Source organism: Rhinolophus ferrumequinum, chromosome 14 (genome assembly GCF_004115265.2).
Source record: "Rhinolophus ferrumequinum isolate MPI-CBG mRhiFer1 chromosome 14, mRhiFer1_v1.p, whole genome shotgun sequence".
Classification (NCBI taxonomy): domain Eukaryota; kingdom Metazoa; phylum Chordata; class Mammalia; order Chiroptera; family Rhinolophidae; genus Rhinolophus; species Rhinolophus ferrumequinum.
This window is the reverse complement of record NC_046297.1, coordinates 11,698,710-11,723,932: the sequence shown is the minus strand read 5'-3', so window position 1 is coordinate 11,723,932 and position 25,223 is coordinate 11,698,710. Positions and strand designations below refer to the sequence as shown.

The 25,223-nt window shown below is 41.7% G+C and overlaps 1 protein-coding gene across 5 annotated transcripts in view; it reads left to right on the top strand.

The window, feature by feature from the left end:
* SULF1 (sulfatase 1) overlaps positions 1–25,223 on the top strand; it is a 147,575-nt gene that overhangs the window by 88,358 nt on the left and 33,994 nt on the right. For all 5 annotated transcript variants that reach the window (XM_033126610.1, XM_033126609.1, XM_033126612.1 and 2 more), the window contains 5 exons: positions 621–860; positions 10,683–10,834; positions 13,196–13,365; positions 23,523–23,673; positions 24,641–24,816. In XM_033126610.1, coding sequence (XP_032982501.1) covers positions 621–860; positions 10,683–10,834; positions 13,196–13,365; positions 23,523–23,673; positions 24,641–24,816 — 889 coding nt within the window. The remainder of the gene's footprint in view (positions 1–620; positions 861–10,682; positions 10,835–13,195; positions 13,366–23,522; positions 23,674–24,640; positions 24,817–25,223) is intronic.

The window sequence follows — 25,223 nt, the reverse complement described above, 5'->3', positions numbered from 1 at the left end:
ACACACCTGTCTTTAAAATTACATGTAAACAGGTGAAAATATAAACTGGTAGTGCTATCCTGGTTAAAAAAAAAAAAAAAACTGGGCAGGCATTTGTGAGTTTGCTATAGGATACCAAGTTACAACATCGAAGACTTTTTTTTTCCTCTTTATTTCCTATGATTAAAACACTAGTCATCTCTGCAGTGTCACTAGCTTTGTGCATGTGGGGTGGGCTGGGGAGTTGATGCTCTGTGTAACAGGCTATTGTTTCCTGTAATCTTCAAAGGGCGGCTGGCCTTTGAATCTGCTCCCTATCTCAAATTCTAGCTTTAATTATCAGATTAGCCTGCCCCTTTTATTTATTTATTTATTTATTTATTTATTTATTTATTTATTTATTTATGTGATTAAGAAGGTGAGCGGCTGAAATGTGTTTATTATTCTGCAAAATACTTGAGCTGGTAGGATCCCACATGTTTCATTTTGTGCTGGAAATGAGCGCGGGTCAAATTATAAACTCCTTCAAGCCAAGGGGAGGAAATTGATAAATCAGGGGAGCCGAGTCACTGAGTGACAAGACAGAAATGGGTGTTTGTGTGGGGCGCTCTGCTCAGCGACACTGGAATTGTGCCTTTCAGGGTCCCTGCAAGTCATGAACAAAACGAGGAGGATCATGGAGCACGGTGGGACCACTTTCACCAACGCCTTTGTGACCACACCCATGTGCTGCCCTTCCCGGTCCTCCATGCTCACAGGGAAGTACGTGCACAACCATAACGTCTTCACCAACAATGAGAATTGCTCTTCCCCCTCATGGCAGGCGATGCACGAACCTCGGACTTTCGCTGTGTATCTTAACAACACCGGCTACAGAACAGGTAAAGGGTGACCTAGCTGGCCTTTAGGCTCTCAGGAGCCTTTGAGAATATGTCTTAGACACAGGAAAAGGCAGTGTATAATGAAATATATGGAGTTCCAGTAAGTCCCTCAATGGAAGTATTCTAGGCTGTATCAGTAGCTTCTCCGTCCCTTGCTTTTTCACTCTGAAGGATGTACCCATGAGAAAGCCCTTAGAGAAAAGTCAGAATGATTCTCACTGGACATGTTGTGAAAATGGTGTGCCCATCAGAGCACCCAGCACTTGGAATTTTTCAGGAGAACTTACAACAGATGCATTTGTATAACATTTTCCTGCTTCCCTCAACTTCCCCAAATCTTGAGGGATCATGGAACCACTTGAAGCTGGTCTTAGATGTTGATAAATCCTGCTGCTTGTTCAGTGAGAAACCATCAAGGATTTTGAAACTGCTTAGCATCTCCCCCAGGGAAGTCTGGGACACACAGTAGGTGATCACAGTTATTTATGAATGATAAATAACTGAATGAATAAACCAATGATGTGTACCTTATTAATTCATCTATTTTTCCTTCAAAATTAATAGGATTAATTGGAGTTTCTTTAGCTTCAGTTGTGGTCATTTGTAGATCTCAAATGTTCACCTCCATCTTCCAGGACAAGAAGGCCATGGCTACGCCTTTTGTTATTTCACCTCATACAGCAAAAGAAAGGTTTAGGTTAGCTGGTCTTTTGAAGACTGGGGTCCTCTTTCAAGAGAGGTCATGAAAATCATTCCAGTCTTTCTAAGAAAGAAGCAAGGCACCTTCTCATAAGATGGTCCCTCACCAACTCTCACCAAAGCCTTTATTCTTTGAACATTTAGATGCTCTCTGGGGGTTTCTCAGCATTTCTTCACGAAAGGAAACAAGGATATAGCTAGAGGGGCCACAGTGCAAAATAGTTTTTTTCAGAGCCACTGAGACTTATTTATAAGAATTAGTGATGTCATCCTTAAAACCTGTTGGAAATGATTTTACAGATTCTCTCACCTGAAGGTATAAACATAAAGGATTTCAGATAAATATATTCTCTTAAATCTCTTTAAAAAAATGAAAGTAAGCTTTCCCACTGGACTCAGGAAATATGTGGCCATTTGCTTCTTTGCAGAACGCCCCATGGGCACTTAATACTTATTTATGAATGAAAATATTCATGGTGAAATATTCATGGTGGGATTTGTCATTCCCAGGCATCTTAAGATCTCCACTCAGAGGAAGCTCCTTGCATGCATCTCAAGAACGTTGGCTTATGCTTAGGAAAGAAACTAGGTTGCTCAGAGTGCCTTATCCTGAGTGTGTTTTCTCCTGAATGTGTGATTTAAATTTATAGCACCTTTCATTAGAGAGCTCCAAAGCAATTTGCAAATCCATCAAACATCCCTGTAGGCTTCAGAGACAGCAAGTATACTTGGCTCTGTTTTATACCTGAGGTGGGGATTTCAAATATCGTGTGACCAGCTCAGAAGCAAAATCAGAAATGGTCCCCTAATGCCTGGTTCCTGATTTTAACCACCCAGTTGTATTTTGCTCATGAAAAGCATGTGTGAGATCAACTCCCAGGCTCCCTATAATTTAATCCCTTAGCAGTAGACATGCAGCTTGAAGGGTTGGGGCTCTCACCATATCCAGAGCAATAGGAACGATGTCCATGATAAGAAATAGAGATGTGGGGTGACACAGAGAACCCTGCCAGGACTGAGAGTAGTCAACTAGGGTTTGCTAAGTTGTTTCAGGGTGAAACCAAAAAAGGGGAAAAAAAAGAAAATGATAAGTTCTGGAGATACAATATACAGCATTGTGACTAGAGTTAACGATATTGTATTATATACCTAAGAGGGTAGATCTTTGTCTCACCACAAAGGGGAAAAGAGGAAAGTAATAAAGATGTGAGGTGATGGATATGTTGATTGGCTTGGCGAGCATGAATATTCATAATGTTTATATGTATCAGGCTATCAGGTTGTATACCTTAAATATATACAATTTTTGATTGTAAGTTTATCTCAGTAAAGAAAGAGGGAAGAGAAAGAAATTAGCTACCCTATACCAGGCATTTTAGCTAAGTTGTCTCACCTGATTCTGACAGCAACCTTGAAAGAAAGGATTTGTCCATGTTACCAGTGAAGAAATGACAACTCGAGAGTTCATTGTTTTAGAAGACAAGCTAGTCAGTGATAGAATGAATCCAGCACATTAGACTCCACAGCCTTTCCTCTACATTATTTCTTTAGATGTGCTTCTATCATGTATCAAGCCTCACAGAGAAACATATAACATAATAGAATATAGAGCAATTAGGACCCTGGCAAATGGAAATAAAGAGTAGAACTAGTTAAAGTCAAGGCAAAGATTGATATATAAGCTGCATGCCATGGAGTTACAGAGAAAGGCTGTCTATTCAGAAATAAGCTTCTTCCAGGATAGCAAAGGCAAAAACTGAAACACCGTCCATTACAAAGTACACTGAGTCGCCAAGATAAAAACAACGTCGTTGCTTCTAAGAAACGTAGTGTATTCTGGTGCTTGTTTTAATTATGCTAGGCTGTATCCACCCTACAGTGGATTACCAGAGCTTAAATAAAACTCCAAGCTAGTTTAATTCAATTCCCTTATTTTCAGATGAGCAAACTTAGACCCACAGATGAAGGTGACTTGCTGAAGTGACACATTTGATGTTCTAATGTCAAGATCAGGCATCGTCTTCAGGCCTGTTTCCAGTATGCTGCTCTAACCTTGTGGGTTAGGTCTAGGATGAAATTGCACACTGTGGCCTCCCCAGTGGCAGGGGTGTCTATCCTTTTGTACAGCCTAGTGGGCCTGTTTCAGTTAGTTGTCTTCTCCAAGCACAGGAGATCTCTTCCTGAAAATTAAATCTGATTCCGAAGCCAAGCTTTCCCCCAAGGGTCCAGATAAACACTGAAGTTACAATGGAATTTATAGTGAGTCATCTTATAAATTAAAAAGAATTTTTAAGGGAAACAAAAGACTTTTCCAAATTATTTTAGTTAGGAGAATAAATTTTGATGTGTCCATTCATAAATCAGAAAAATTACAAACAGAAGACTAAAATGGCAGTGATAGAGATCTACAGAGTTTAAATTTATCTTTGATGGGAACATATTGAAGTGTCTGAGACAATTAAGAGGTAAAGATGTCTCTACGATGATAATTATTGATCTAGCCAGGGACAGAGAAACATTTGAAAATAGACAAATAAGCACATCAAGATGACAGGCACCTTAGGAAATTAAGAACTGGTGAGCAGGGATCAAACCAGCATAATTATTTACGAGCCACTAGACTAGTCGGAAAAGAGCCAATGTATAAATATTTTATTGTTTTCCTACTAATGAATACATTATTTAGAACATTTAGCAGAGAACCTAAAAAAAAAAAAATGACAGAAACTGAAATGTGTATTACATATAAATATCCATTAAGAGAGAAGCATAAAGCAGCAATCAGATTTATGAAGAACAGCTCAGAGAAGACAAATTACTAAAAGGCTTATTTTGGGAGGCATCCAGAATACATGGATTTAATGAATCGAATTGATCCAATATTGTATTTACTATTACATGACATGAATTTTCTTTTTCAGAACTGAGGCATATTTTTGGACTGGCTATTGCCTAAATTTTTCTAAATTTACTCATGGAAAATATGACTCTACAACAGCTTAAATGTTCGAGAAGGGGAAAATACAGGAACATGTCTTGCATTTTATGTTCTGACAAGTGAACTGGGAATGACATGGGATATCTGTCATAAAAGTGAATATCCTGCCTGACTGTATGCTCAAAAACAAAATTTAGTTTACATTTCTTGTGAGGGTATAGACATGAATGTAAAACGTAGGATACGTGTCTAAGGTAAAAGTAATAACCCACATTTGAGAGGCAGCATCAAGTGTTAACAAAAATGCTGAACAAAAACTCAGGAGAGCTGCAATCACATCTTAGCTCTGCCTTTAATTTGTTCTGAGAACTTGTAAAGGCCAGTTTTCCAATGTTTATAATGCAAAGATTGAACTAGGATGATTCCTACGTTGTTTTTCTGTCCAAAATTATACTGTAATTTTATTATAATCACTGTAATTATTATGTTGATTTATTTAAAAATTGTAGTGTTCAAATTATAATCAGAACACGTGATACATGAACTCTCATGTGAATTAAATTTTAGTCTTACTAAAATTCTACTTCATATCACTGGAGTGGAAGGGGTAATATTTTATAGAGATCTGCAATAAATCTTTTTGTAAAGAATTCTTTTGTAACAAAATAATTTAGACAAATTAATCAATTTTCTAATTTCATATCTTTTTAACGTATTTTGCAGTGTAGAATGCGCACCTACGTTTTTGGTCCAAACTTTCAGGGAAAAAATTTTTCGTTTTAATTTTTCAATTCAAAATTTTATTTGTTTACATTTAGGTGCTTGTTGTTTGTATTATAAATAACTTTAGCATTTATTTTTTAATGTACTGTACAAGAAATTTAATGTAACAAATAATTACAAAGCACAGCACCAAGACATAAGTACAAGAAATTTTATGTAATGGTAACAAATTTACTATATTTACGCATCATAGAAGGCCAAGAATTCTTTGCAGTTACAAGTTCGTCATAAGTTCGACAAAACCTATGATTGTATTCCAGGGTATTATTTTGCATATGGATATTGTTATTGATTTCTAGAGTTACACTTTTAACTCATAAGCATAAATAAAAGAATTAAAACCATTTATGTAGATACGGAATTAGTACTACCCATGTATTATGGCTCATCCTTATTTTTCCTTCATAAATTTGGGCAAAAAAATACGCATTATAAAAAAAAATACGCATTATACATGGCAAAATATGGTGCATTGCAAAATTTATGTAACTTATAGCAAGTATACTAATTCTCTAATATGGGATTGTTTTAATGTAGAATTCATTTAAAGTAAGGCAAACTAATATTCCTATTTTTATGAGTTATGGTATTATAGCTTTTTGGTAAGCACATAAACATATGATACAGTATGCTATTCATTGAACCACAGTAGGCTTAGAACTACACTAGACACTAGGATACGAAGAGATATAAAATAAGACCCCTTTCTTCATTAGATTTACAATCTAATTGGGGAAACCAGACTCATGTGTACAAGTCGACATAAGAATAAATCATAATTTTAACTTGGTTCAAAATTGTGTATATTTTTAGTTACTACCAGTGAAATCCTGCGACCGACATCTATCAATTACATAGAGGAAAAGCTCAGTTAGTATGCCATTTTTATATTAAACAAGATGTAACTTCTCTACGGCATCAAAAATCTTTTATGTAGTTACTATTTTTAAGCCGACTTAAAAATAAATGCCTTTGCTTCATATAGTTCAAGGAAATTTTTCTACGTGTTGTGGAACAGATAGTCGTAGACAGAGTATCATGGCCTCAAGTCAAAAATAATTATAATCAGGTGTTTCTAATCTTTTTCCCTGTCACTTAACCCCACCACCACCACCACCACCTTCTTAAACAGCTGTGAAGAGATGTGTTTAATGGAGTCCCAGAGAAGAAAATGGTATAGAAGGATGATGGCATGTTAGCAGTGTATTCAGATAGCATAGTAGTAAGTTGAGTTGAATTGCCAATGCCAAAAGAGAGAAAAACTTCAAACTACACATACTATAAAGGCAATATGAGCAAGAAAATGAAATTCATTTTGGGGAGGGAAAAAGAGATTTAATACATCTGGAGGAAAATAATTAGAAGCCCAGATAATCAATTGCAGAGCGCTACCAGGCCGCGTAATGTTGAAAGAGGCCAGGGGTGATTACAAATGAGTCTCAATGTCAGGAGGCAACAAGAAAGGCCAGCGTCACTTGAAGCTGCCAACACTGGGGTGCCACATCGTGACTCATGAGATCCCAGCCTCTCTTGGAACAAGCGTGATGGGTGAGGGCACATCTGGAATACTGAGTACATTTTTTACACTCCATTAACACAAAGACACCAAAAACCTGGAGGGAGTTCTGACATGAATAACAAGCACAGTTAGGAGACTTGCAGAAATAGTTTACAAGGGGAGGATTAACAGAGAGGGAATAGCCATGGCAATGGATAGGAAACAGTACAAAATAACCTAACGAGTGAAACAATGAAGGGAGGGCAGGAATGACGTGGCATGGCTGCCCTGAGGGGAAAACACACAAAAATAAAACTAAAAGTAGCAGGACAGCTTTTAAAATGAATCCAGCAGGAAAATGGAAGCCAAATGGGTGAGAATTTGTTGCCACAAAAGTAAGTCAGATGGGAAAAGAAAACTATGTGACCTCTCAAAAAATCTGTCAACCCTAGGATGAGGTTCCCTGGTACTGCCGAATGGTGAATGACTTCAAATCAGAACTCAGAGTTGAAAGGATCACGATAGTGGCGGTGCTGATAATACTAGTGACAGCAGCACTCAAAAAGCCCTTATTACGTGCCAGGCACTGTATTCAGCAAATACTTGTGTCTGAAGTCTTTGAATCCTGACAACCACCCTACCACTGCCATTATCACCTTCTCGGTTTTACAGAAAGGGAATTGGAGGCGGGGGACAGTCAAGTACCTTGCCCGTGGACGCATAGCTAGCAAGTAGCAAGCCAGGACTGGATCCCAGGCGGGCTGGCTCTAGGGTTTATATCCCAAACCATTATACTCTTTTACTGCTTGGAAGACAAAAAGAGAGAAAAATGGAATCAACCCCCAGGGCCGAGGAGCAGGCCAGAGGCGAGATCTGTGCCTGAGCTCATTAAGCGGTAGGTTCCTGGAAACAGACCCTTTCTGAAGTAATGATGGTGGGGTGTGGTCTTGGTCAGTTGCCTGTGACTCCCAGTTATGTTGCCTTTTGTCAGAAAAACATGTTGTGATTCTTTGTGAGAAGGTGGTGGGTTAATCTGTGAAGACAAGAAACCCTCATTAGGAGAATTCCTACTGTACATAGTCAGCTCGGAGGGAAACCCTGAGTCATAGCTGACGTGAGAGCCTCTGACACTCGGTCCTACACCCTTCGATCTCCTTCAGGGCCCTGGCAGAATCCTCCAACAGTGGGCGTTTGGCTAAGTGATGATTTGTTTGACTCACTCATTCACAGATTCAAGAGATAAACGCCTTTATTCAACAACTAAATAAACATTGTCATGTTCCTCAGGCTTGAGTCAACCCTTCGAAGGAAATGCATCTGAGAAGTATCAACTTCAGCAACTCTGAAGCTCTAGTCTATGAAAATATTTAGACCAAATCAGCTTTAAAACATTATAATTTGAGTGGAAAACGCAACACTTAACAAGACTGGAATCCCCAGAATACATGGGGGGAGGTCCATGAATTCCAGTTCAAGAAACAAAAATTATGGAGATACTATACTATGTGCGAGGATGGGGGTGGGGTTCAGAGACGAGGCAAAGGCTGTGTTGGCCCTCAAATGCCTTACCATCTAAGAAGGATGAGGCTTAAATATGAACATGACTGTGCCACGAGGAAGAAAGGGAAGATGGCATTAAAGCACAGACAGAAATTCCTGTGGGATTGGGGCGAAGAGTGGGAGTGAAATGGCCTGTGCTCTGGCCTTGATACCCAGAGAGGGAGATGGAGAGAGTAGCCCTGACAGAGGCAGGGAAGTGGAAACCAGAGCAAACAGAGCTGGAGAGAGGGACAGTTAACAGGAACGCAAGATGGGGTTGCAAAGAGGGATTTTGTTCAGAAGGCCTTGGATGGCACGCTATCAAATTAAATGTGATTCTGCAGGCAACAAAGGTCCATCTAGATTGTGAGAGGAGGGTGATGTGACCAGAGTAGGTCTTCAGGAAGGTGGCAGTGAGAGTAGAAAGACTGGAGCCTGGCTAAGGAAGCTGGTCAGGAGACTACGAGCATCCATGAGGGGCGTCATAATCAGAGAAAGAGGGAAGTTTCGAGAGCTGTTACCCGGTAGAACCTACAGGTGGTAGCTACTGCTGGACAAGCAGAGCAAAGGAGCAGATGGAATCAGGGAAGGTTCTAGGTTGTCAAGCCTGGTTAAACAGCAGGGCGTGATTATGCCACTCAGAGAATTAAAGGATACTTGAGGAGAGAAGTAAATTTAGGAGGGAAAATGATTCTGTTTGGACGACTGTCTTAAGGTCGAGTAAAACGTTCAGATGGAGGCTTTCTACAGGTAGTTGTTGATCAAAGATGAAAGCAGGGTAAATAGCTATCCCTTAAAGACACAGAATGACGTACGACAAATAATTCATTAAGAAAATGTGAAAAAGGTTTAGATGTGTGTGCTTTAAGGAGCAATACCTGGAAGTGCCTGGATTCTAGGATCTGCTCCATCATCCAATCCAGTCATCCAGGAACTCCCTTTCCTCGTGTATGTAAGTGGAGGCACCTGTAAAGCCTGCTTAATGAGACGGAGAATGGCTTTGACACAGACGGCAGAGGACATGGTCTCTCCCTCGATTAAAGATGGCAGCCTTTTAAAAAATCAGGAAAATTAAAACTGCATGCATGTGTGAATAGATGCAGGTGTGTGTGTACACACACATATGCCTACACCCATATGTATCCCTATATGTACATATATAAAATGGTCTCTAGTCCTTCATACTTGAGGGGAACGCTATGTGTGTGCCTAATAGGGTGATCAAACATCTAGGTATACCCTGAATAGTGCTTGCTTACACCTGTTTTCCTGGTGGAATGACAATAATTACAAATATCACCCTCTTTCTCTCTCAAAAGTGTGCCAGCAATACATTTATGGCTACCTTTCTGTTGATGATAGGTATCCTACTGAGAATCGCACCCACTGTGTTCCTGAAACCCCAGAATCTCAAGTCTCTAAGGCTATCACTCCTAGGATTCCAAATTAGTTCATAGAAACTGAAACCCAACCCGCCTTACTCTCCCTGTCACCTCCTCTCCTATCGTTATCTTTGGCAGGGGACCAAATCCTCGGTGTCTCTCTCCAAAAGGCTCAGTAAGCCGTGATGCACAGTCGCCTTTCTTGGATGTGACATGCCGAAGTTAGAATGTGAAGTCCTTCCAGTGGCCTGTTCAAGGCACAGTGGAATGATTCTGGCGCAAATTTTTATAGGATTATATCATTCTAGGAAAATTAGTTTATCTATGTAGTAACTCCATGTTGCCAGAATGTTTTGATTACCAACAGACATAAACGTTCATAAAAGACACAGAATGTAAACACGGATGCCCTAAAATACACGTGACATAAAAACCTTGACCACGTCCCATAGAAATGGAGTTCGCCACAAAATTTGTGCTCTCTGGATATGCAACAACAAAGACAAGCTTTTCAGTCGTGTTTCTGTAATTCACAACTCTCCAACAGTAAGTTGGGAAATTTCATTTATCACAAAGACTGAACTTTCAATTCTCCAATACGTGCCCAGGGGTGGCATTGTAAATCTCACACTGGCTATTTCTCTTATTGTTACATCAACTTAACAAAAGGCTACATTCTGCTGGTATCCCCCGTAGAACCACAAGAATAGCTGCATCCACTGTACCATGGTTGTTACGGTGATTTTATTGAACAATAAGCCGTGTATTTGGGGGCTACTTTTATTTATTCAGAAGGAAAATGTGTGTATGTCATTTTCCCAAAGGGTCGGAATATTACATTAATGCTATTTTGGCATCCACTATTACCTAGGTTAACTTTTGTTTCACTGTCTCTGTTTCAAGCCAGCATGTCATGTTTATGCATTTATTTATGAGCAATCATTTCATATGAGACAATAATCCTTTTTTTCCCCCCATTGCAGCCTTTTTTGGAAAATACCTCAATGAATATAATGGCAGCTACATCCCTCCTGGGTGGCGAGAATGGCTTGGGTTAATCAAGAATTCTCGTTTCTATAATTACACTGTTTGTCGCAATGGCATCAAAGAAAAGCATGGATTTGATTATGCAAAGGTAATTTTCAGGCCCTTTTACACTGCTTCAATTTACTTTGTGCATAATGGGGAACAGCCATTTTCAGTGAGTTAACCTATCCACAAGATCGGCTTTCTATGTTCTCACAATGTTAGAATGAGAAATGTTAAGGTAATTTTAAACTCCAGGCAAGAAAAGACTCTCAAGGAACACTGACTTTATGTAGTAATTTTTCCCCCCTCATTAGAATAGAAGGCAATCAGCCTTTGATGAAAGTATCATCAAGAAAATCATAGATGCATCCATTCTGTCTTGTGATAATTTTTGGTTTCCCTCCCACCCCCAGAGGACTTGTCCGCATAATCAAATGTTCATCTTGTACTATTTTGCTTTTCATTAGGATGAAAGTCGATTTTGTCTTCAGATTTAGATGTACAAATAAGAGCAGACAAGCAGGATAATCAAAGGTTGGGAAACGACACTCCCTGCTTTTACTTCCGTCTGACCAAGCTTAGATATGTGACAAGGATACCTGCCCCATGGCAGCCAGAGTCCACCAAAGTCTCGAAGCCTGTCAATCCTCAGGTTCCCACATTAGTTCATAGAAACTGAAATTGACATGTCCCACGGTTCTCTAACGAATAGATCGTACATTAGACTTTAAAATTCATTCACAAAGGTTCTGTGATTGCCAATGTAAATAAAACGATTTTCAGATCACAGGAGTGAGGAGGAAAAATATCTTTGAATTTAGTCCCTAATTAGCCTAAAATATCCTCTTCCCTTCTGGCCATACCCATCTCTTCCTCATTTGCCTCAAAAAGGCCAAGAATCGGCTCCATTTAGCGCAGATCACTAGAAAGAGGCATTGGTAGAAATCAGAAAGAGGGGACTCGATGTCATTTTGCCACAAAACTGTCTTTATGCTTGACCTGATTTGAGCGCAAGGGACTTGGTGAGAGATTAGGAGTCAGTCTCGCCCTTTTATACCCTTCAGAAAACAACGAATGCAAATGAATTCACAGACACTGCTAATAGGTTTCCAGACTCATCAAAGTTGAGAGCTGGGAGGGACCTTAGAGGCAGATTTGAGCAACGGTCCTACAAAGTCCACTAATTGTCACTGCTATCATTTTTTATCTGTGGGGATGCTTTTCATGCTCCTTGTTCAAGCCATTAACCTTTCTTTCCCTGTTGTCCTAAGGAGAGCAAAGTAATCAAGATTCCCTCCAAAGACTAAATCAGCGTAACTCGCCCATTATCACAGCTGATTAAGTGTCAAAGACAACTGTGTCCAAAAGGAATATATATCTTTTTTAAAGTGAGGGAAAGAATGAAATAGACCCCCCCCCCTGGAAGAAGGTGATAGGCTGTGGACTTGTCCTAACAATGACACGTGACACAGATTTTGTCCCTCGGGCACTGTTCTTTGCAGCTGTTCTGGTTCTTAAATCTATATGCGATTAGTCATGCCTGGAAGCTTCTGACATTGTGAACCCTGCCTGGGCACTTTCTGAAGTTTATGCTGGAGCTCCAGGCCATTGATACACACTTAGAGAAGCAGGTGGTTTAAGTTAAGTTTTCATCTTTTCTTTCCTTTTCATTCCATTTCCTCCCTCCCCCTTATAGACTCGCATCAGCCCCTTGGACTGCAAGTTAAGGCATTTTATTAGCAAGTCAGGCTCTAATCTCAGCAGCTGTATCATTTCAGTTGTGCAAGTAACAGAGGATAATCTGCAGGAAATCAACTGCTTCCCATATTTAGTGTTTCAAGTGAATTAATTGATACAATGTTGCAGCTTCTCCCTGTGCACCCAGATTTTGGCCAAGGTTTTCCTTAGGAATTATTGTATAATTCCCACCGGGATTTTTTTCAATTTGAAGAAAAGATCTTTCCATTTGTTTGTGCATGTGTGTGAGTGTGTGTGTGTGTGTGTATCTGTGTGTGTGTGTGTTCTGTAACTGTGAATGAATATGTAGTGGGTGTGGGTGTTTTCTGCCCTTGGAGTAATTAAATTTTTTGTCAACGGATTACATCAACGAAATCTGAGAATGAAATATGTATCCGGTGTTTCATATGCTCTAGCATTTGGGTTGCCAGATCTGATCGCTATCTTGGGCAAACAGGACTTGACTTTTCTTTCCTCATTGCTAAGTTGTGCACTCCTTAAAATGCGTTTTTTTGCATGTTGCCGAGCTAGCAACTCTAGAAAGTCACTGGCAACGGATTTTTGTCTGTTAGGGAAGGTGTTTTGTTGTCTTGGGAAGTACAGTGCTCCTTCCGGCTTTAGCGCGTACCTCGTCATTCACTGAGTTGCTTCTGAGGAAAGCAGTATTCAAATGTGATCTGATGAATGTCACCTTTTGTAATTTTTGTTTTGTGTCAAATGTATGTTTCAGGACTACTTCACAGACTTAATCACTAACGAGAGCATTAATTACTTCAAAATGTCTAAGAGAATGTATCCCCATAGGCCCATAATGATGGTGATCAGCCACGCGGCACCCCACGGCCCGGAGGACTCGGCCCCACAGTTCTCAAAACTGTACCCCAATGCTTCCCAACACATGTGAGTAATGCCATCAGCTCTGGGACCTGCTGAACACAGGCCTTTCCTTTGCTCCCCACCCCACTGCTCCCCACACCCCATTTCCTTCCACTTGGTAGGAATGCGGGCGTCTGCCCGGAGACCACGGAACAGGCCGGCCAACAGGGCCTACAATCAAGGGCCTTGTCCAGGTGGTTTGATTCGGAATCACATCCCCTGCACTTCTAAGTCACTGAAAGGAGAGGGAGAGAGACACACAGGGTGAACGGCGGCTGTTTCCATCCAGACTTCCCTTCAGTTGTCTTAAATGATAACTCATGAGTGTAATCGAATAATAATAAGGATCAAACAGTATGCTTTTCACAGCGGCCGAGTGCTGAGCCTCATCTGCTTATAGCAACATGGATTTATTTTATAGGTGAAGACTGTGGCAGCTTTGCTGCAGATGTGCAATTAGAATTATTCCAGAAAGCAGCTTGAGGGGGCTTGCCCAAGAGGCCTGCCCAGGTCACAGCTTTAAAATAACCTAATGTTTCTTTTTGAAAGGAGTGGGTGGGGAGGCACGGAGAAGGGGGCTGACGGTGTGGGGGGGTGAGACAGAGCAGAGGGCTGCATTATGTTGGTGGTTCTAGCCAAGGGTGGAAAAAGTCTGGATGCTTTGGCAGCAGAGAACATGATTTCTGTGGACTCATTTTCTTCTTCTCCTTTGTGATAACATGCAGTCTTCTAAACAGAGGAGCTGGCTCTGGGTCTGCTGAGAGTTTAGCCATCAGAGAGGTAGGGAAGAGGGAGTTGATTTCTGTTTCCTTTCTCACTAAACCTCCCCAGTCGGTTCTTAATCTGTTAGTGCTTAAATACCGTCCCTTTTTATCCACACTGATTTTCTAGCCACGATCCCAGGCAAAGAGAAAAAAAGATGAGATGTATGGTTGACCCTTGAACAATGGGAAGATTAGGGGTGCTGATCTCCATGCAGTTGAAAATCCACATATAGCTTTTGACTCCCCAAAAACCTAGCTATAGTTACCCCTCGGTGTCTGCAGGGGATTGGTTCCAGGGCTACCTCCCTCTCGTGCCAAAATCTGCATATGCTCAAGTCCCTTGTATACAATGGTGTAGAACAATGTGTGCAGTCAGCCCTCGTCACCCACAGATCGAAAATACTATTTTCAATCCACAGTTGGTGGAATCCACGGTGTGAAACCTGGAGATACGAAAGGCCAACTGTAGATCTATTGAAAAAATTCCACGTGTGAGTGGACCCACGCAGTTCAAACCCATGTGGTTCAAGGGTCAACTATACTTCTTTATGAAAAGAGAGAAGTAACTACTGAAGGCACTCCAGTTGCTGGTCGTTACCCATCCCTGGAGAACCTCTTCTTTATATTCTGTGTTTGATGATAACTGAAAGATGGATGACTCGTTGTCAGTGGGATTTCAATCATCTCAACGAGGCCTCTGAAGATCTATCCTATAGATAACCAGGAAGCCAGTGGCCAGCAGCTCTCCATTACAGGTCCCTTACAAATTCAGTAACCAGCTGGTTCTGTGAAAGAAAACGGTCTGAGCGGGCTTCTTCCCGCCCTGGGACCCATGTTCCCCTTTCCTCTGAGTCAGAAATCACCTTATGCAGCTTCCTTTGTTGCGTTAGCAGATTCCTAGGCTAAGTTGACTTTTCACAACCAAACCTTACCCGTGTTTTCCCCAAGTTTGAGGAGAAGGGGTTGACAGAATGAGCTTTGTGGCTCCTTAGGAGTCAGCCTGCCTTTGAAGCTTCAAGGCAAGGTCCTGAGCCTACAGGAAAATTCAGCCGCAGGTTCAGAGACTGTCGGGCACAGATGACAATCTCAGGAGGAGAGGAATCTGCAGAGTTCTCAGGGCCTCCGTGACAGCTAAGGAAGCAGCTCTGCTTCCAGCAATTAAAAATTCTGTTTAGTTCCACAAACATTTAGGAGTGCTACCTGTGACCTAGGCAGTTGGGATGTAGACATGAAGAAGACACAATTGCTGACATTGGAGAACCAGTGGGGGTGGCACACGGGGGCCCAATCCAGCTTGCCATCTGGTTTTGTGAATCAAGTTTTACCGAGACACAGTTCATTTAGGTATTGTCGTCTATGGCTGCTTTCACAATACAATAGCAGAGTGTGACCTGCAGTGCCTAAAATACTGACTGTCTGGTCCTTGGCAGAATAACTTGGCCCCCCACCCCACCTTAGTGGGAAGACACGCAAGTGTCCAAGTAGCCATATCACCAGTAGGACCACAAGTGATAAGACCTCCAGTAGGCACGCAGGGGGCTGTGGAAGTTTGGAGGAAGAAGCGTTCACATCTTTGGGGGAAACCAGGAAAACTTTATGGACAAGGAAACATTCAAAATGGGCCTGAAAGGATGGGTAAAATTCCTGCAGCTGATTCTACAGACAGGGCCGATGATTTCTGGAAAAGAATGTGGCACGGACAAGTGGCCACCATGGAAGTGAGGCGATCTGAAATGTGACCTGGGAAGTGGAGAATGGGGGCAAGGAAAGCAATAGGGATAAAGCCAAATGGGAAACTAGCAGAATACTGAGGACTTGTGTGAATTGTTACATAACCATAAGCAGAGAGTCACCGGAGGGCAGTTAGTAGGGTCATGACATAATACCTGACTCGGTCATTTCTGCGTGGAAATAGCTTCTGTTATTCCTTTTAAGTTCAAATGAACCACCTGTGTGCCTTCCTAGGGACTTCATAAAGGGAGATGTACACACGGCCACTTGGAAAGTATTCAGACCTTAGAGACAAATAAGAGTGGGTTCCTATCTCAGCTGTCCTCATTAGGTGCGAGGGCAATTTCTTTAATCTCTCAGAACCTCCATTGTCTCACCTGTAAAATGGGGATAATACTCGCCCCTTGACATGATGAAAATAAAGAGAGGCAGCGTAGCTAACGTCCCTGGGAGGGCCTGGGACATAGAAGCCACCCTATAGATGTTAATTCTTGTGAACCCTGTCCTTTCTTGATTTGATCTTTCTTGACCTCCAAAGAGTGCAGCTTCATTTGGTTCAGTTCAATGTTTAGGGGAAGCAGCTAGAGAAATGACAAGTTGATACTTGCCCATTGTGACATGACAGATCTCTTGACAAGCTAAGACCCACATTGTGATGAGCCCCTCACACCTGGCCATTCTAAAAACGCAGACAGGATAAGCACCAATCCAGGCTGTGTTATCTTTTCCAGGTGCAAAATGTGTGCTAGGGGCAAGTGCCAGTTTGAAGAACAGCCTTAGCCGTAGAAAATGAAAACTCATGTGGTTGGCTGAGTGACTCAGCTTCTATTACTGCTAAGCCTTGGGCTTGGGCACACCTAAGAGATCTGCTGTGTCTCCCCGCCGGCCTGACAGCCTTGGATTCCTGGCTTCTTGTCGTAAAGGTCTCCCCTGCTGCCGCTGCAGGAAGGGGCTGGAGAGAGTCAGTGTGCGTCTCCTGTCACTGTGAGTGACTGCACAGGTTCACAGTTCAGTCCGCAGACAAAGGGAGTGAGACAAATGGAAGACAAGCTTGCCAATTTGGGTGCACGGAGCTCCTGAAAGGCCGGTTTCCTTAGCGAAAACATTAGCAACAAATACAGCCAAGCAAAGGGATGTACGAAGTTAAGTACTTGGCAGGCCCAATGAAAACAGAGCAAGAAGCTGCGGACTCGACCCTGTCGGGGGGACCCAAGTAATGTGAACGCTTTCCTTTAGGTCACCTTCCTTGGTGGTCAGGCATTATCCAGATGCCTTTCGTTCGGCTTTGGGTTATTGCTATCTGACCCTCCCAGCCCAGAGCAAATGTATCACGTTTCCACGGTGTGTGCCGTTCCCAACAAAGAAAGGAAACCAGTCCAGTATTGGCTTGTTGGCTTTACACACGAGGCTAGAGGTTATGCCTACCAACTAAGAAGGAGAGCAGATTATCGGCCACTTGTGACAGGAGACACTGTTTAATCAGACAGTAGCTCAGCTGTTCAGGGCCTGCAAGAAATCCGAGGATGCCCCCATCACGATAATATTCATAAATATCCGTATCATAAAGCCCTTCACTGTGGCTGAGACTCTGCTCTCCTTTCCAGGAAGTTCTCTTCCCAGTATCCTCAGAGTCATGCTGTATCCTCACTCTCACTTGGACGTAACTTCTGTCTCTTGGCCTCAGTGACGTGATAATAGGCACCTGCAACAAAAGCCCTGAGAGGAAGGGAGAGTCCACTGGCCTAACTAGATAGTTCGATGGGCAGTTGTGGAGCTCCCTTATCACCTTCCTGCCAAAGATGCCTCTATCGACTTAAAAAAAAAAAAAATTTTTTTTTTTTGTTCCAGTCCCACAGTGCTTTCTTTCTTCCAGTCCCACAGTGCTTTCTTTCTATACCTGTGTGTGACTGTGTGTGAACACACAAACACGAGTTCAAGGGAAACCTAAATTGTCCGTAGAACAATCCATGTCCACTAACAGGCAAGAATAGTTCTGAAAGTGGCGCTTTGGGATGAGCATAGTATATTACAGGGAAAACGACCTCTGTGGAAGGCTCCAAACAAAGTTTGGGAAACACCTTTGTTACCTAAAGTTGCAAAGAAATGTCTTGCCTTAAAAAGAATGTGCACATCCTTACTTCATTTCTTCCACAAATACATAAAATGAAACGCTTTCGAAGATGAGTTTTAATTCCTCCATAAAAATGTCTGATTTGGGCAGAAATGGTTGCTCCCTTTCCTGTGTTTTTCTCTCGCTCCTTTCCTGCCCATCCCATTGTACTGGCTGTTTACCCAGATCCCTGAAATCCAACGGCACAACTCCAGGGGGCAGCATTCACACAAAACACTGTGTAAATGGGGTTCTGGAGTGATGCAAGGCTGCTCTTTCCTGAAGGCAGGACGAAGTGCTTCATCTCTCCCTGCTGGTGCCCATTGAGCACAGCTCCTGGAGAGTTAGTTACGGGATATATTTTTGTGTAGCAAATGAATAAACATGTTAACCCCACCAACTAGCTGACATGAAACCATTTAAAAATGGTTCATTGGTTTTGTGAATTGAAAGGACACCTAAAGATAGTATTGTTCCATAAGGTTTTTATTAAAAAATGAAAGCCCAAAGTCAAATTTTAAGAAAATGGCTTTGTCCAGGTCACATAAGTAATGGGTACAAAGCCAGGGCCACAACTCGATTCTCTTGGACCCCAGTGATGTTCCCAGCAGGTTTTCTCCATACCCATCCCTGTCACAATTAGTACTAGAAGTGGTTCCTATGGGTGTATTTGCACAGTTCTCAGTAGAGTTTGCAACATCATTAGAAGACTCTAAATTAGTTTGATGGCATAACCTATAACAAGAATCTGGGTCATTATTCTGCATGTGTTCCACGTTACCTACCTAAAGACATTGGAACTCGTGAGGAAGAGCTCCACAAATTCAAATAAGTTCCGTTTTCATCAAAGCTGAGATCATGTGGCTGGAGAGATTAAGTATAGAGTTTCCAATTTAATGCTTTGAGTGTGTGTCTGAAATCTGTGCAACTGGCCTCTTCTGGGATCAGACCTGGTTCATTTCTCAGCACATGATAGCACTGCTGCTACCAGTACCCTTGAAGAGTTAGAGCGTGAGGTTTTGTTGTTGTTGTCTGAGACTAAAGAACAAGTGAAGAAAACACATGTTCAAATCTAACACACTTAGAAACATGTTTCTTTTCACTGGTGACAACAAAGGCCAGCAGGTCAAAGAATGAGCTGCTTAGTTCTTTGCTTTCCCCCAAGTATGGATTTAATCTACAACACGTGCGTTTCTTGAAGCGATTTCTTTGCTAGTAAGACTTATTCTCCTGAAATACCCCTCCCATCAAAAAGAAAGGTGACATGGCTGATTTTCAGGATTCCGATTTCTCTTGTCAATAAGCAATACTGGAAGGAGAATCAAAGGCAAGGAGAATCAGCATTGATGGGGGAGGCTGAACGTGGGCTCTAAACAATCCGTGATCTAGTGGGCTGGGCAGGCCAGTCCAACGAGTTAACCACTAGAGGAAAGCAAGGTGCAGCCAGTCCCTGCTGGTAGAAGTTAACGGGCTTAAGTATTGGAATAGTCTATTGAGGGTTACGGGTATGTTTGTTTCCTTGAGTCTAAGGTCTGGAGTGCACAGTTCTGGGCAAAGCACACATCTGAACAGACTACACAGAAAGTCTCACCAGACCAGGCACATGGGACTGTAGCTCACACGGATTTAGTGCAACCGAAATTCAAAAACGATGATTTGGTCCTTTGTCCCTCAATTTTAAAGCAAATAACCAGCGTGATGTACCTTTCCGCTGGATGCATCCAATGTGCCTTTGCAGGGTCAAACTTTATTCTGTATTTGCAGCAAAAGTAGACACTAGCACCTGCTGGGAGGCATCTGAAAACGAAGCAGAAGCGGCTAATGTTTTAAATGAGGATGAAGGCTCAGGATTTCAGGACTTTTGATACAAACGTTTGTATCAGTTCTTCTTTGGATGACTGGGATTTTGGGGTGCTTCTTGGGGACTGTGGTTCCAGACGCTGGTCAGTGTGACGTCAGGGAAGGAGCAGGAGGGGCCCCAGCGTGGTCTTTCTGAGCGACCTGTGTACATTTTACTTTCTCGTTTGTAAGATGGGAATAAGACACCCCGCCTGCTCCTCAGGGTTGTCACCGCGATCAAATGCACTATGAAATGACAAGATTTCCCAGGATGTGTTCTCTAGAGTCCCTGAAATCCCCTTTAACCCTCACAAGAACTCTTTGAAGTTGTTATACCCATTCTATAGATGAGGAAACAGAGGCTTAGAGAAAAAAGTTGCCCAAGATCACACCCTAGTAAGTAACAGGGCTGGGATGAAAATTCGGATGTGATTCTAAGACATTCGGGAACTATTGGATATGTGGTTTTCCACTTCTCCCTAAAACAATGACCTGCTTCTGTGGGCAGCTTCTGTTCCAGCTGACAGCTCCAGGCCGTGTTTGAGTAATTGTAAGGCGATTCTTAGTTAGGGAAGCAAGCCTTAATTATCACTGGGGGACACAGGGCTGCGTCTTCCAGGAATTTGGTGGACCCCAGCAGGAGGCAACCACAGGCCTTTGGCAAAAGATCACTTTTCAACAACTTTGTCAATTTCAGCGACCCCCGACCTTCCACCTGCAGGTCTCTGAACAGCTGCCTTTCTGTGGGAAGCAGTGGCAGTCTGCCTTCCTTTAAAAGGCAAATGCATACCCCCTCCCTTCCCCCTGCTGAGACCCCACCTGGGATTTTATCCCCAGAGCTGGGGGTCATCTCTCTCATCAAGAAATTAAGGGAAGAAAGGCGGGGGAGTACAGCTTTGACAACTGGTCTGAACTCTCGCTTTTAATATAAGCCAGATTTAACATATGTCATTCTGGAAATCCGGGAGTCCAATTTGAAGCTTGTAATCTGCTGCAACCTTCCCTCCGCCTCCCAGTGTGGTGGAGCCATGCCAAGCACATCAAGGTAACTGGTGGAAGATATAATTTGCCCACTGTGAGCCTGTGTTTCAGTTCACTATTGTAATTTTTATTTGTGTTGAAGTTTTGTGGTTTTCAAAAAGTCAGCTGAATTTATTTTAAAATTAAGGCGAACCGACATCAAAGGCAGAAAGAGGAGGATGTTTAGGTATTACAAAGAAACGCTGTGGAATCTTTTATAGCTGTATTCTTTTTCAGGGGCACATATCAGCAAGTGGTTAGGGACCTTTCACTACCAACTTGGTGTGTTCCTCTGACCTCGCACTACCCCCAACGGGTGAAAATCCCTTTCCTATGGGATTTAGAAGCCCCCTCAGCTGCACCTCAGCTCTTAATCCAATCCTGTTTGTAACTCGACATGCTATGGTAAGAATAGTAAAGAATAAGAAATGCAGGCTTAACGTCCTTTCCTCCTGCACAAGCTCCTGAGTTACAAGAGTCTAATTCAGCCTGTGGTTCACATTTAGATAAGAGGCACCCTTTCATCCGAAAAATGGGACCGTTTGGTTTATGAGTCATTTACTTCGTAAACAGAAGAAAGTCTATATTGCAAGTTTCTCTTAAAAAGAATGGCAGGTGGTACCTGGGAGCTCATTTGTTTTTTAATGCTACAGGATTTTTTCAACCTGTACTTATTTATATAGAATGTGCTTTTTTTTATTGATGCATGTAGGAAACTCATGTGTTTCCTCTCTTCTAGACACTTTTAAGGGTGAGATAGATAGATAGATAGATAGATAGATAGATAGATAGATAGATAGATAGACAGATAGATAAAGTTGTTCCTCAAAACAGCTTTTTAAGACAGGTACTATTATCCCCATTTACAGGTGAGCAAATTGGGCAGCACCTGCTTCTCCACCACTCTACAAATCTGTCTCTTTAAAAGGGAGTGGACTTCCACTCTGTGGGTACCTTGTACACTTTTATAGATCAAGTCTTCTGCCCTCCAAGTTATACTGACTTTTGTGCTGCTGCATTGATGCTAGTTAACCAGCATCCATACCGATTGTCCGGCCAATGGCACCAAAACCTCAACAATCAGAAGAGATGTTCTGCACATCCACTGGCAGAAAAAAATGTACACTAACGTGTGCCATTGATATGGCTCAGTGTGCAATGCCCCAGGCACACTCTTGTGTCTCAGAAACTCCAAGTTTACCCCATGGGAAATGCACTCCACAACGGAACCAGTGCAGTAAATGCTTGAGGCTCTGAGCTCCCCAGACTCACAGCAACTGATGGTTTCTCTAGTTTCATAATATAAAAAATGACCCAGGTTCCCCTTCAGTCTTCACTGTGACTACCTTCCACCGATAGGATCCTTCCCAGAACAGACAGAGACTGGTAATCAAATTTCTTAATCCACATGAACTATTGCTTATTTGCGAGATTGGCTATTTGTTAACTCGTGGTTCACGTGAAAAGCAATCTCAGAGGTAGGAAGCAGCCCTCACTTGACTTTTCTTTCCTTTTGTTAAAGCAAAAGGACCTTCGAATCAAGTCCTGGTTCTTCCACCTGCCTATTTTGTTAATCTGAGGAAAATGTTTAACTTTGCTAAGCCTCAGTTTTCTCAGCTGTAAAATGGGAATGATAAACCTATTTTCCAGAAGAGCTGAGATAATGAAAGGATCTAATGTGCATAAAACACTTAGCACTATACCTGACACTTGGTAAATACTATGTTTTTAACATTCAACAGCTGTACACACTTAACAGCTGAGAAGAAGTTTCAAGTACATTATAGCCTGGTGGAGAGGTCAAATATATACAATAATTTTCAGTGTGAGAATTGCTCTAGTATAGATATATTCTTTGGGAATATGAGGTGGTAGCATCTAATGCTCAAGGGAGTTAGGTAAGACTTCAAAGAGAAGGTGACATTTTATGGGTCCCCAATGGAAAGTATGGGACATCCCTTGGATTTCTGTAATAGATTAAATATAAGCTTGAACTGACCTGTCCTAAAACAGCACGACCCATTTTCCTGTGGTTAACAAAAATTATACCCTGCACCTATGTTGATTTATCTATAAAATGAACAGCTTTATTGGTAAAGCATGTATATTGCAGAAGTAGACTTGGTTATAATTCCAGCAAATCCAATTAAATTAATGGTATCTATATACAAGGTTAGGAATGAAAAAACTTGTAGAGACTAGATATATAAGTAATCAATAAAATGCTCTAGTAAATTCAAGAGAAAAAAAATACATTGAAATTGTGATTCATCATCGTTCCACATAGCATATTTGTGACTATATTTAATAGCCTAATTAGCAATAAAATTTTACGAGTTAACATCGCCATGAAAACATTCCTTTCTACATTACTGTTTCGTCTGTAGGTTTGTAACATTACCATTATCATCTTGATGGTGTTTTTACGCATTTTGTTCAATAAACCCAAATGAACTTTCACTAATGAGATTTTCAGCTGCCGGTCTTGATTTTGTAAGTTTGAATCCTTATACCTTCCGAGGCTGTATGCTGTTTGGGGGTGGCGGAGACTTCAGACCTTCTTAGAAACATAGAATGAAGGAACATGGCAGAGAGGAAAATACTGGAGCAGAGTCTACGTGATCTTTCCTAAATGATTTCACTACCTTTAACTTGAGCTATTTCTCTAAATGGCTCAAGAATAGATAGTAAGACGACTCCTTTCTGGATATTTTCAGAACTCCTAGTTATAACTATGCACCAAACATGGATAAGCACTGGATTATGCAGTACACAGGACCCATGCTGCCCATCCACATGGAATTTACCAACGTTCTGCATCGCAAAAGGCTTCAGACTTTGATGTCAGTGGATGATTCTGTGGAACGGGTAAGCACATGTCGGTGCCTCAGTGATGGGTTTTGGCCCAGTTTCCCTTGCGTGGACCCATTCTTGCCAATCCTGTTTTATTGTTGTTGGGGTTTGTCTGTTTCTTTTGTTTTGGAACGAGAGCTCCAGTGACTTTATCGGTCCTCTCTTTTCTTCTGCCCCCTTCTATTATCTCTCCAGGCTTGGTTCTTGGGGAGCCAGCAGCAGAGAGGAGATAAACGTCAAAACACCCTAAGTCGAGAGCTACACCCACAAATACCTTCAGGAATTAAGCAAATAATGTGAATAACTAAAACAGGTCCAGGATAAGGCAATAGGGAGTGGTGGGGATTGCAGTGAACTTGAAATTAAGTGCCCTATCCAAAGCAAGGAGCAACTACTCACCTCCAACTAATTTTTGCCATACAAAAATGCGGATCTGGCCTTGTCAGGTCTTCTGACTTTTTAAAAGAAACCAGAACGACCAAAATTTTATTTGGAATTTTGTGAATTCTAAAACATGACACAAGGCAAGTAAGACCTGCCTAAAGACTAGATCTAGCTTTCAGAAGCGGCCTGTTTTTAGCCCTTGGTAACCAGCTCTAAGAATGATGGTAACATTTGCTTTCACGATGGATTATTCAAAGTAAAATCTGTAAGTTTGGTGGTAGAGGTTGTCTTGTTTTTCGTTTTGTTCTGTGTTTTTGTTTTTTGTTGTTTTTTTTTCCCCAAATAAGTGAACAAAGACCTTTAAGTAGCATGTACCAGATTCAAAATGTTACTTTTCAGCTGTATTATTGGACTTTTTTTCCTTCTGGGATTTTAGGCGACGGGAAAATATGGTTACTGTTTGCGTTTGTCAGCCTTATTAAAGCAGCCCTCGCCTTTTAAACATAATGGGGAAAAGATTGGGGGGAAATCGTGGCAACACTGTTGTCATTTAGGGCCATCGTAATTACTTCTGACTTGTCCCTGTGCTGTGTTTCAGCTCTATAACATGCTGGTGGAAACGGGAGAGCTGGAGAACACTTACATTATTTACACCGCTGACCACGGTTACCATATTGGGCAGTTCGGACTGGTCAAGGGGAAATCCATGCCATATGACTTTGACATCCGGGTGCCTTTCTTTATTCGTGGTCCAAGTGTAGAACCAGGATCCATGTACGTATGTCTCTGTTTGCAACATTCAGCTGTCGTAGTTCATGTACGTCGGAGATAATTCGATTACGGATCTCAGGGTCTGGTTTCCTTTCATCCAAAAAAAAAAAAAAAGGGCGTTTGTAGGTTGGTAATTTAGAAGATGAAAACCTACACCTCCCCAACCCCCACCACATGTTAAATTAACGAAAGTATGCTATTTAAAGAGAAAGGAAATATAACTGTATCAATGATTAATTCTCCCAAATTGACCAGAATCCATGTCACGTATGCAGACACAGAACGTGGTCTTTACGAACTTCATCCTTATCTTCTTTGAATCAGCAACACTCTCTTTTTTTAAAAACAGCCAGCACCACCTTCTTTGTTTTATTTATTTTTTAAATTATTACTAAATGTTTTTTTTAAGT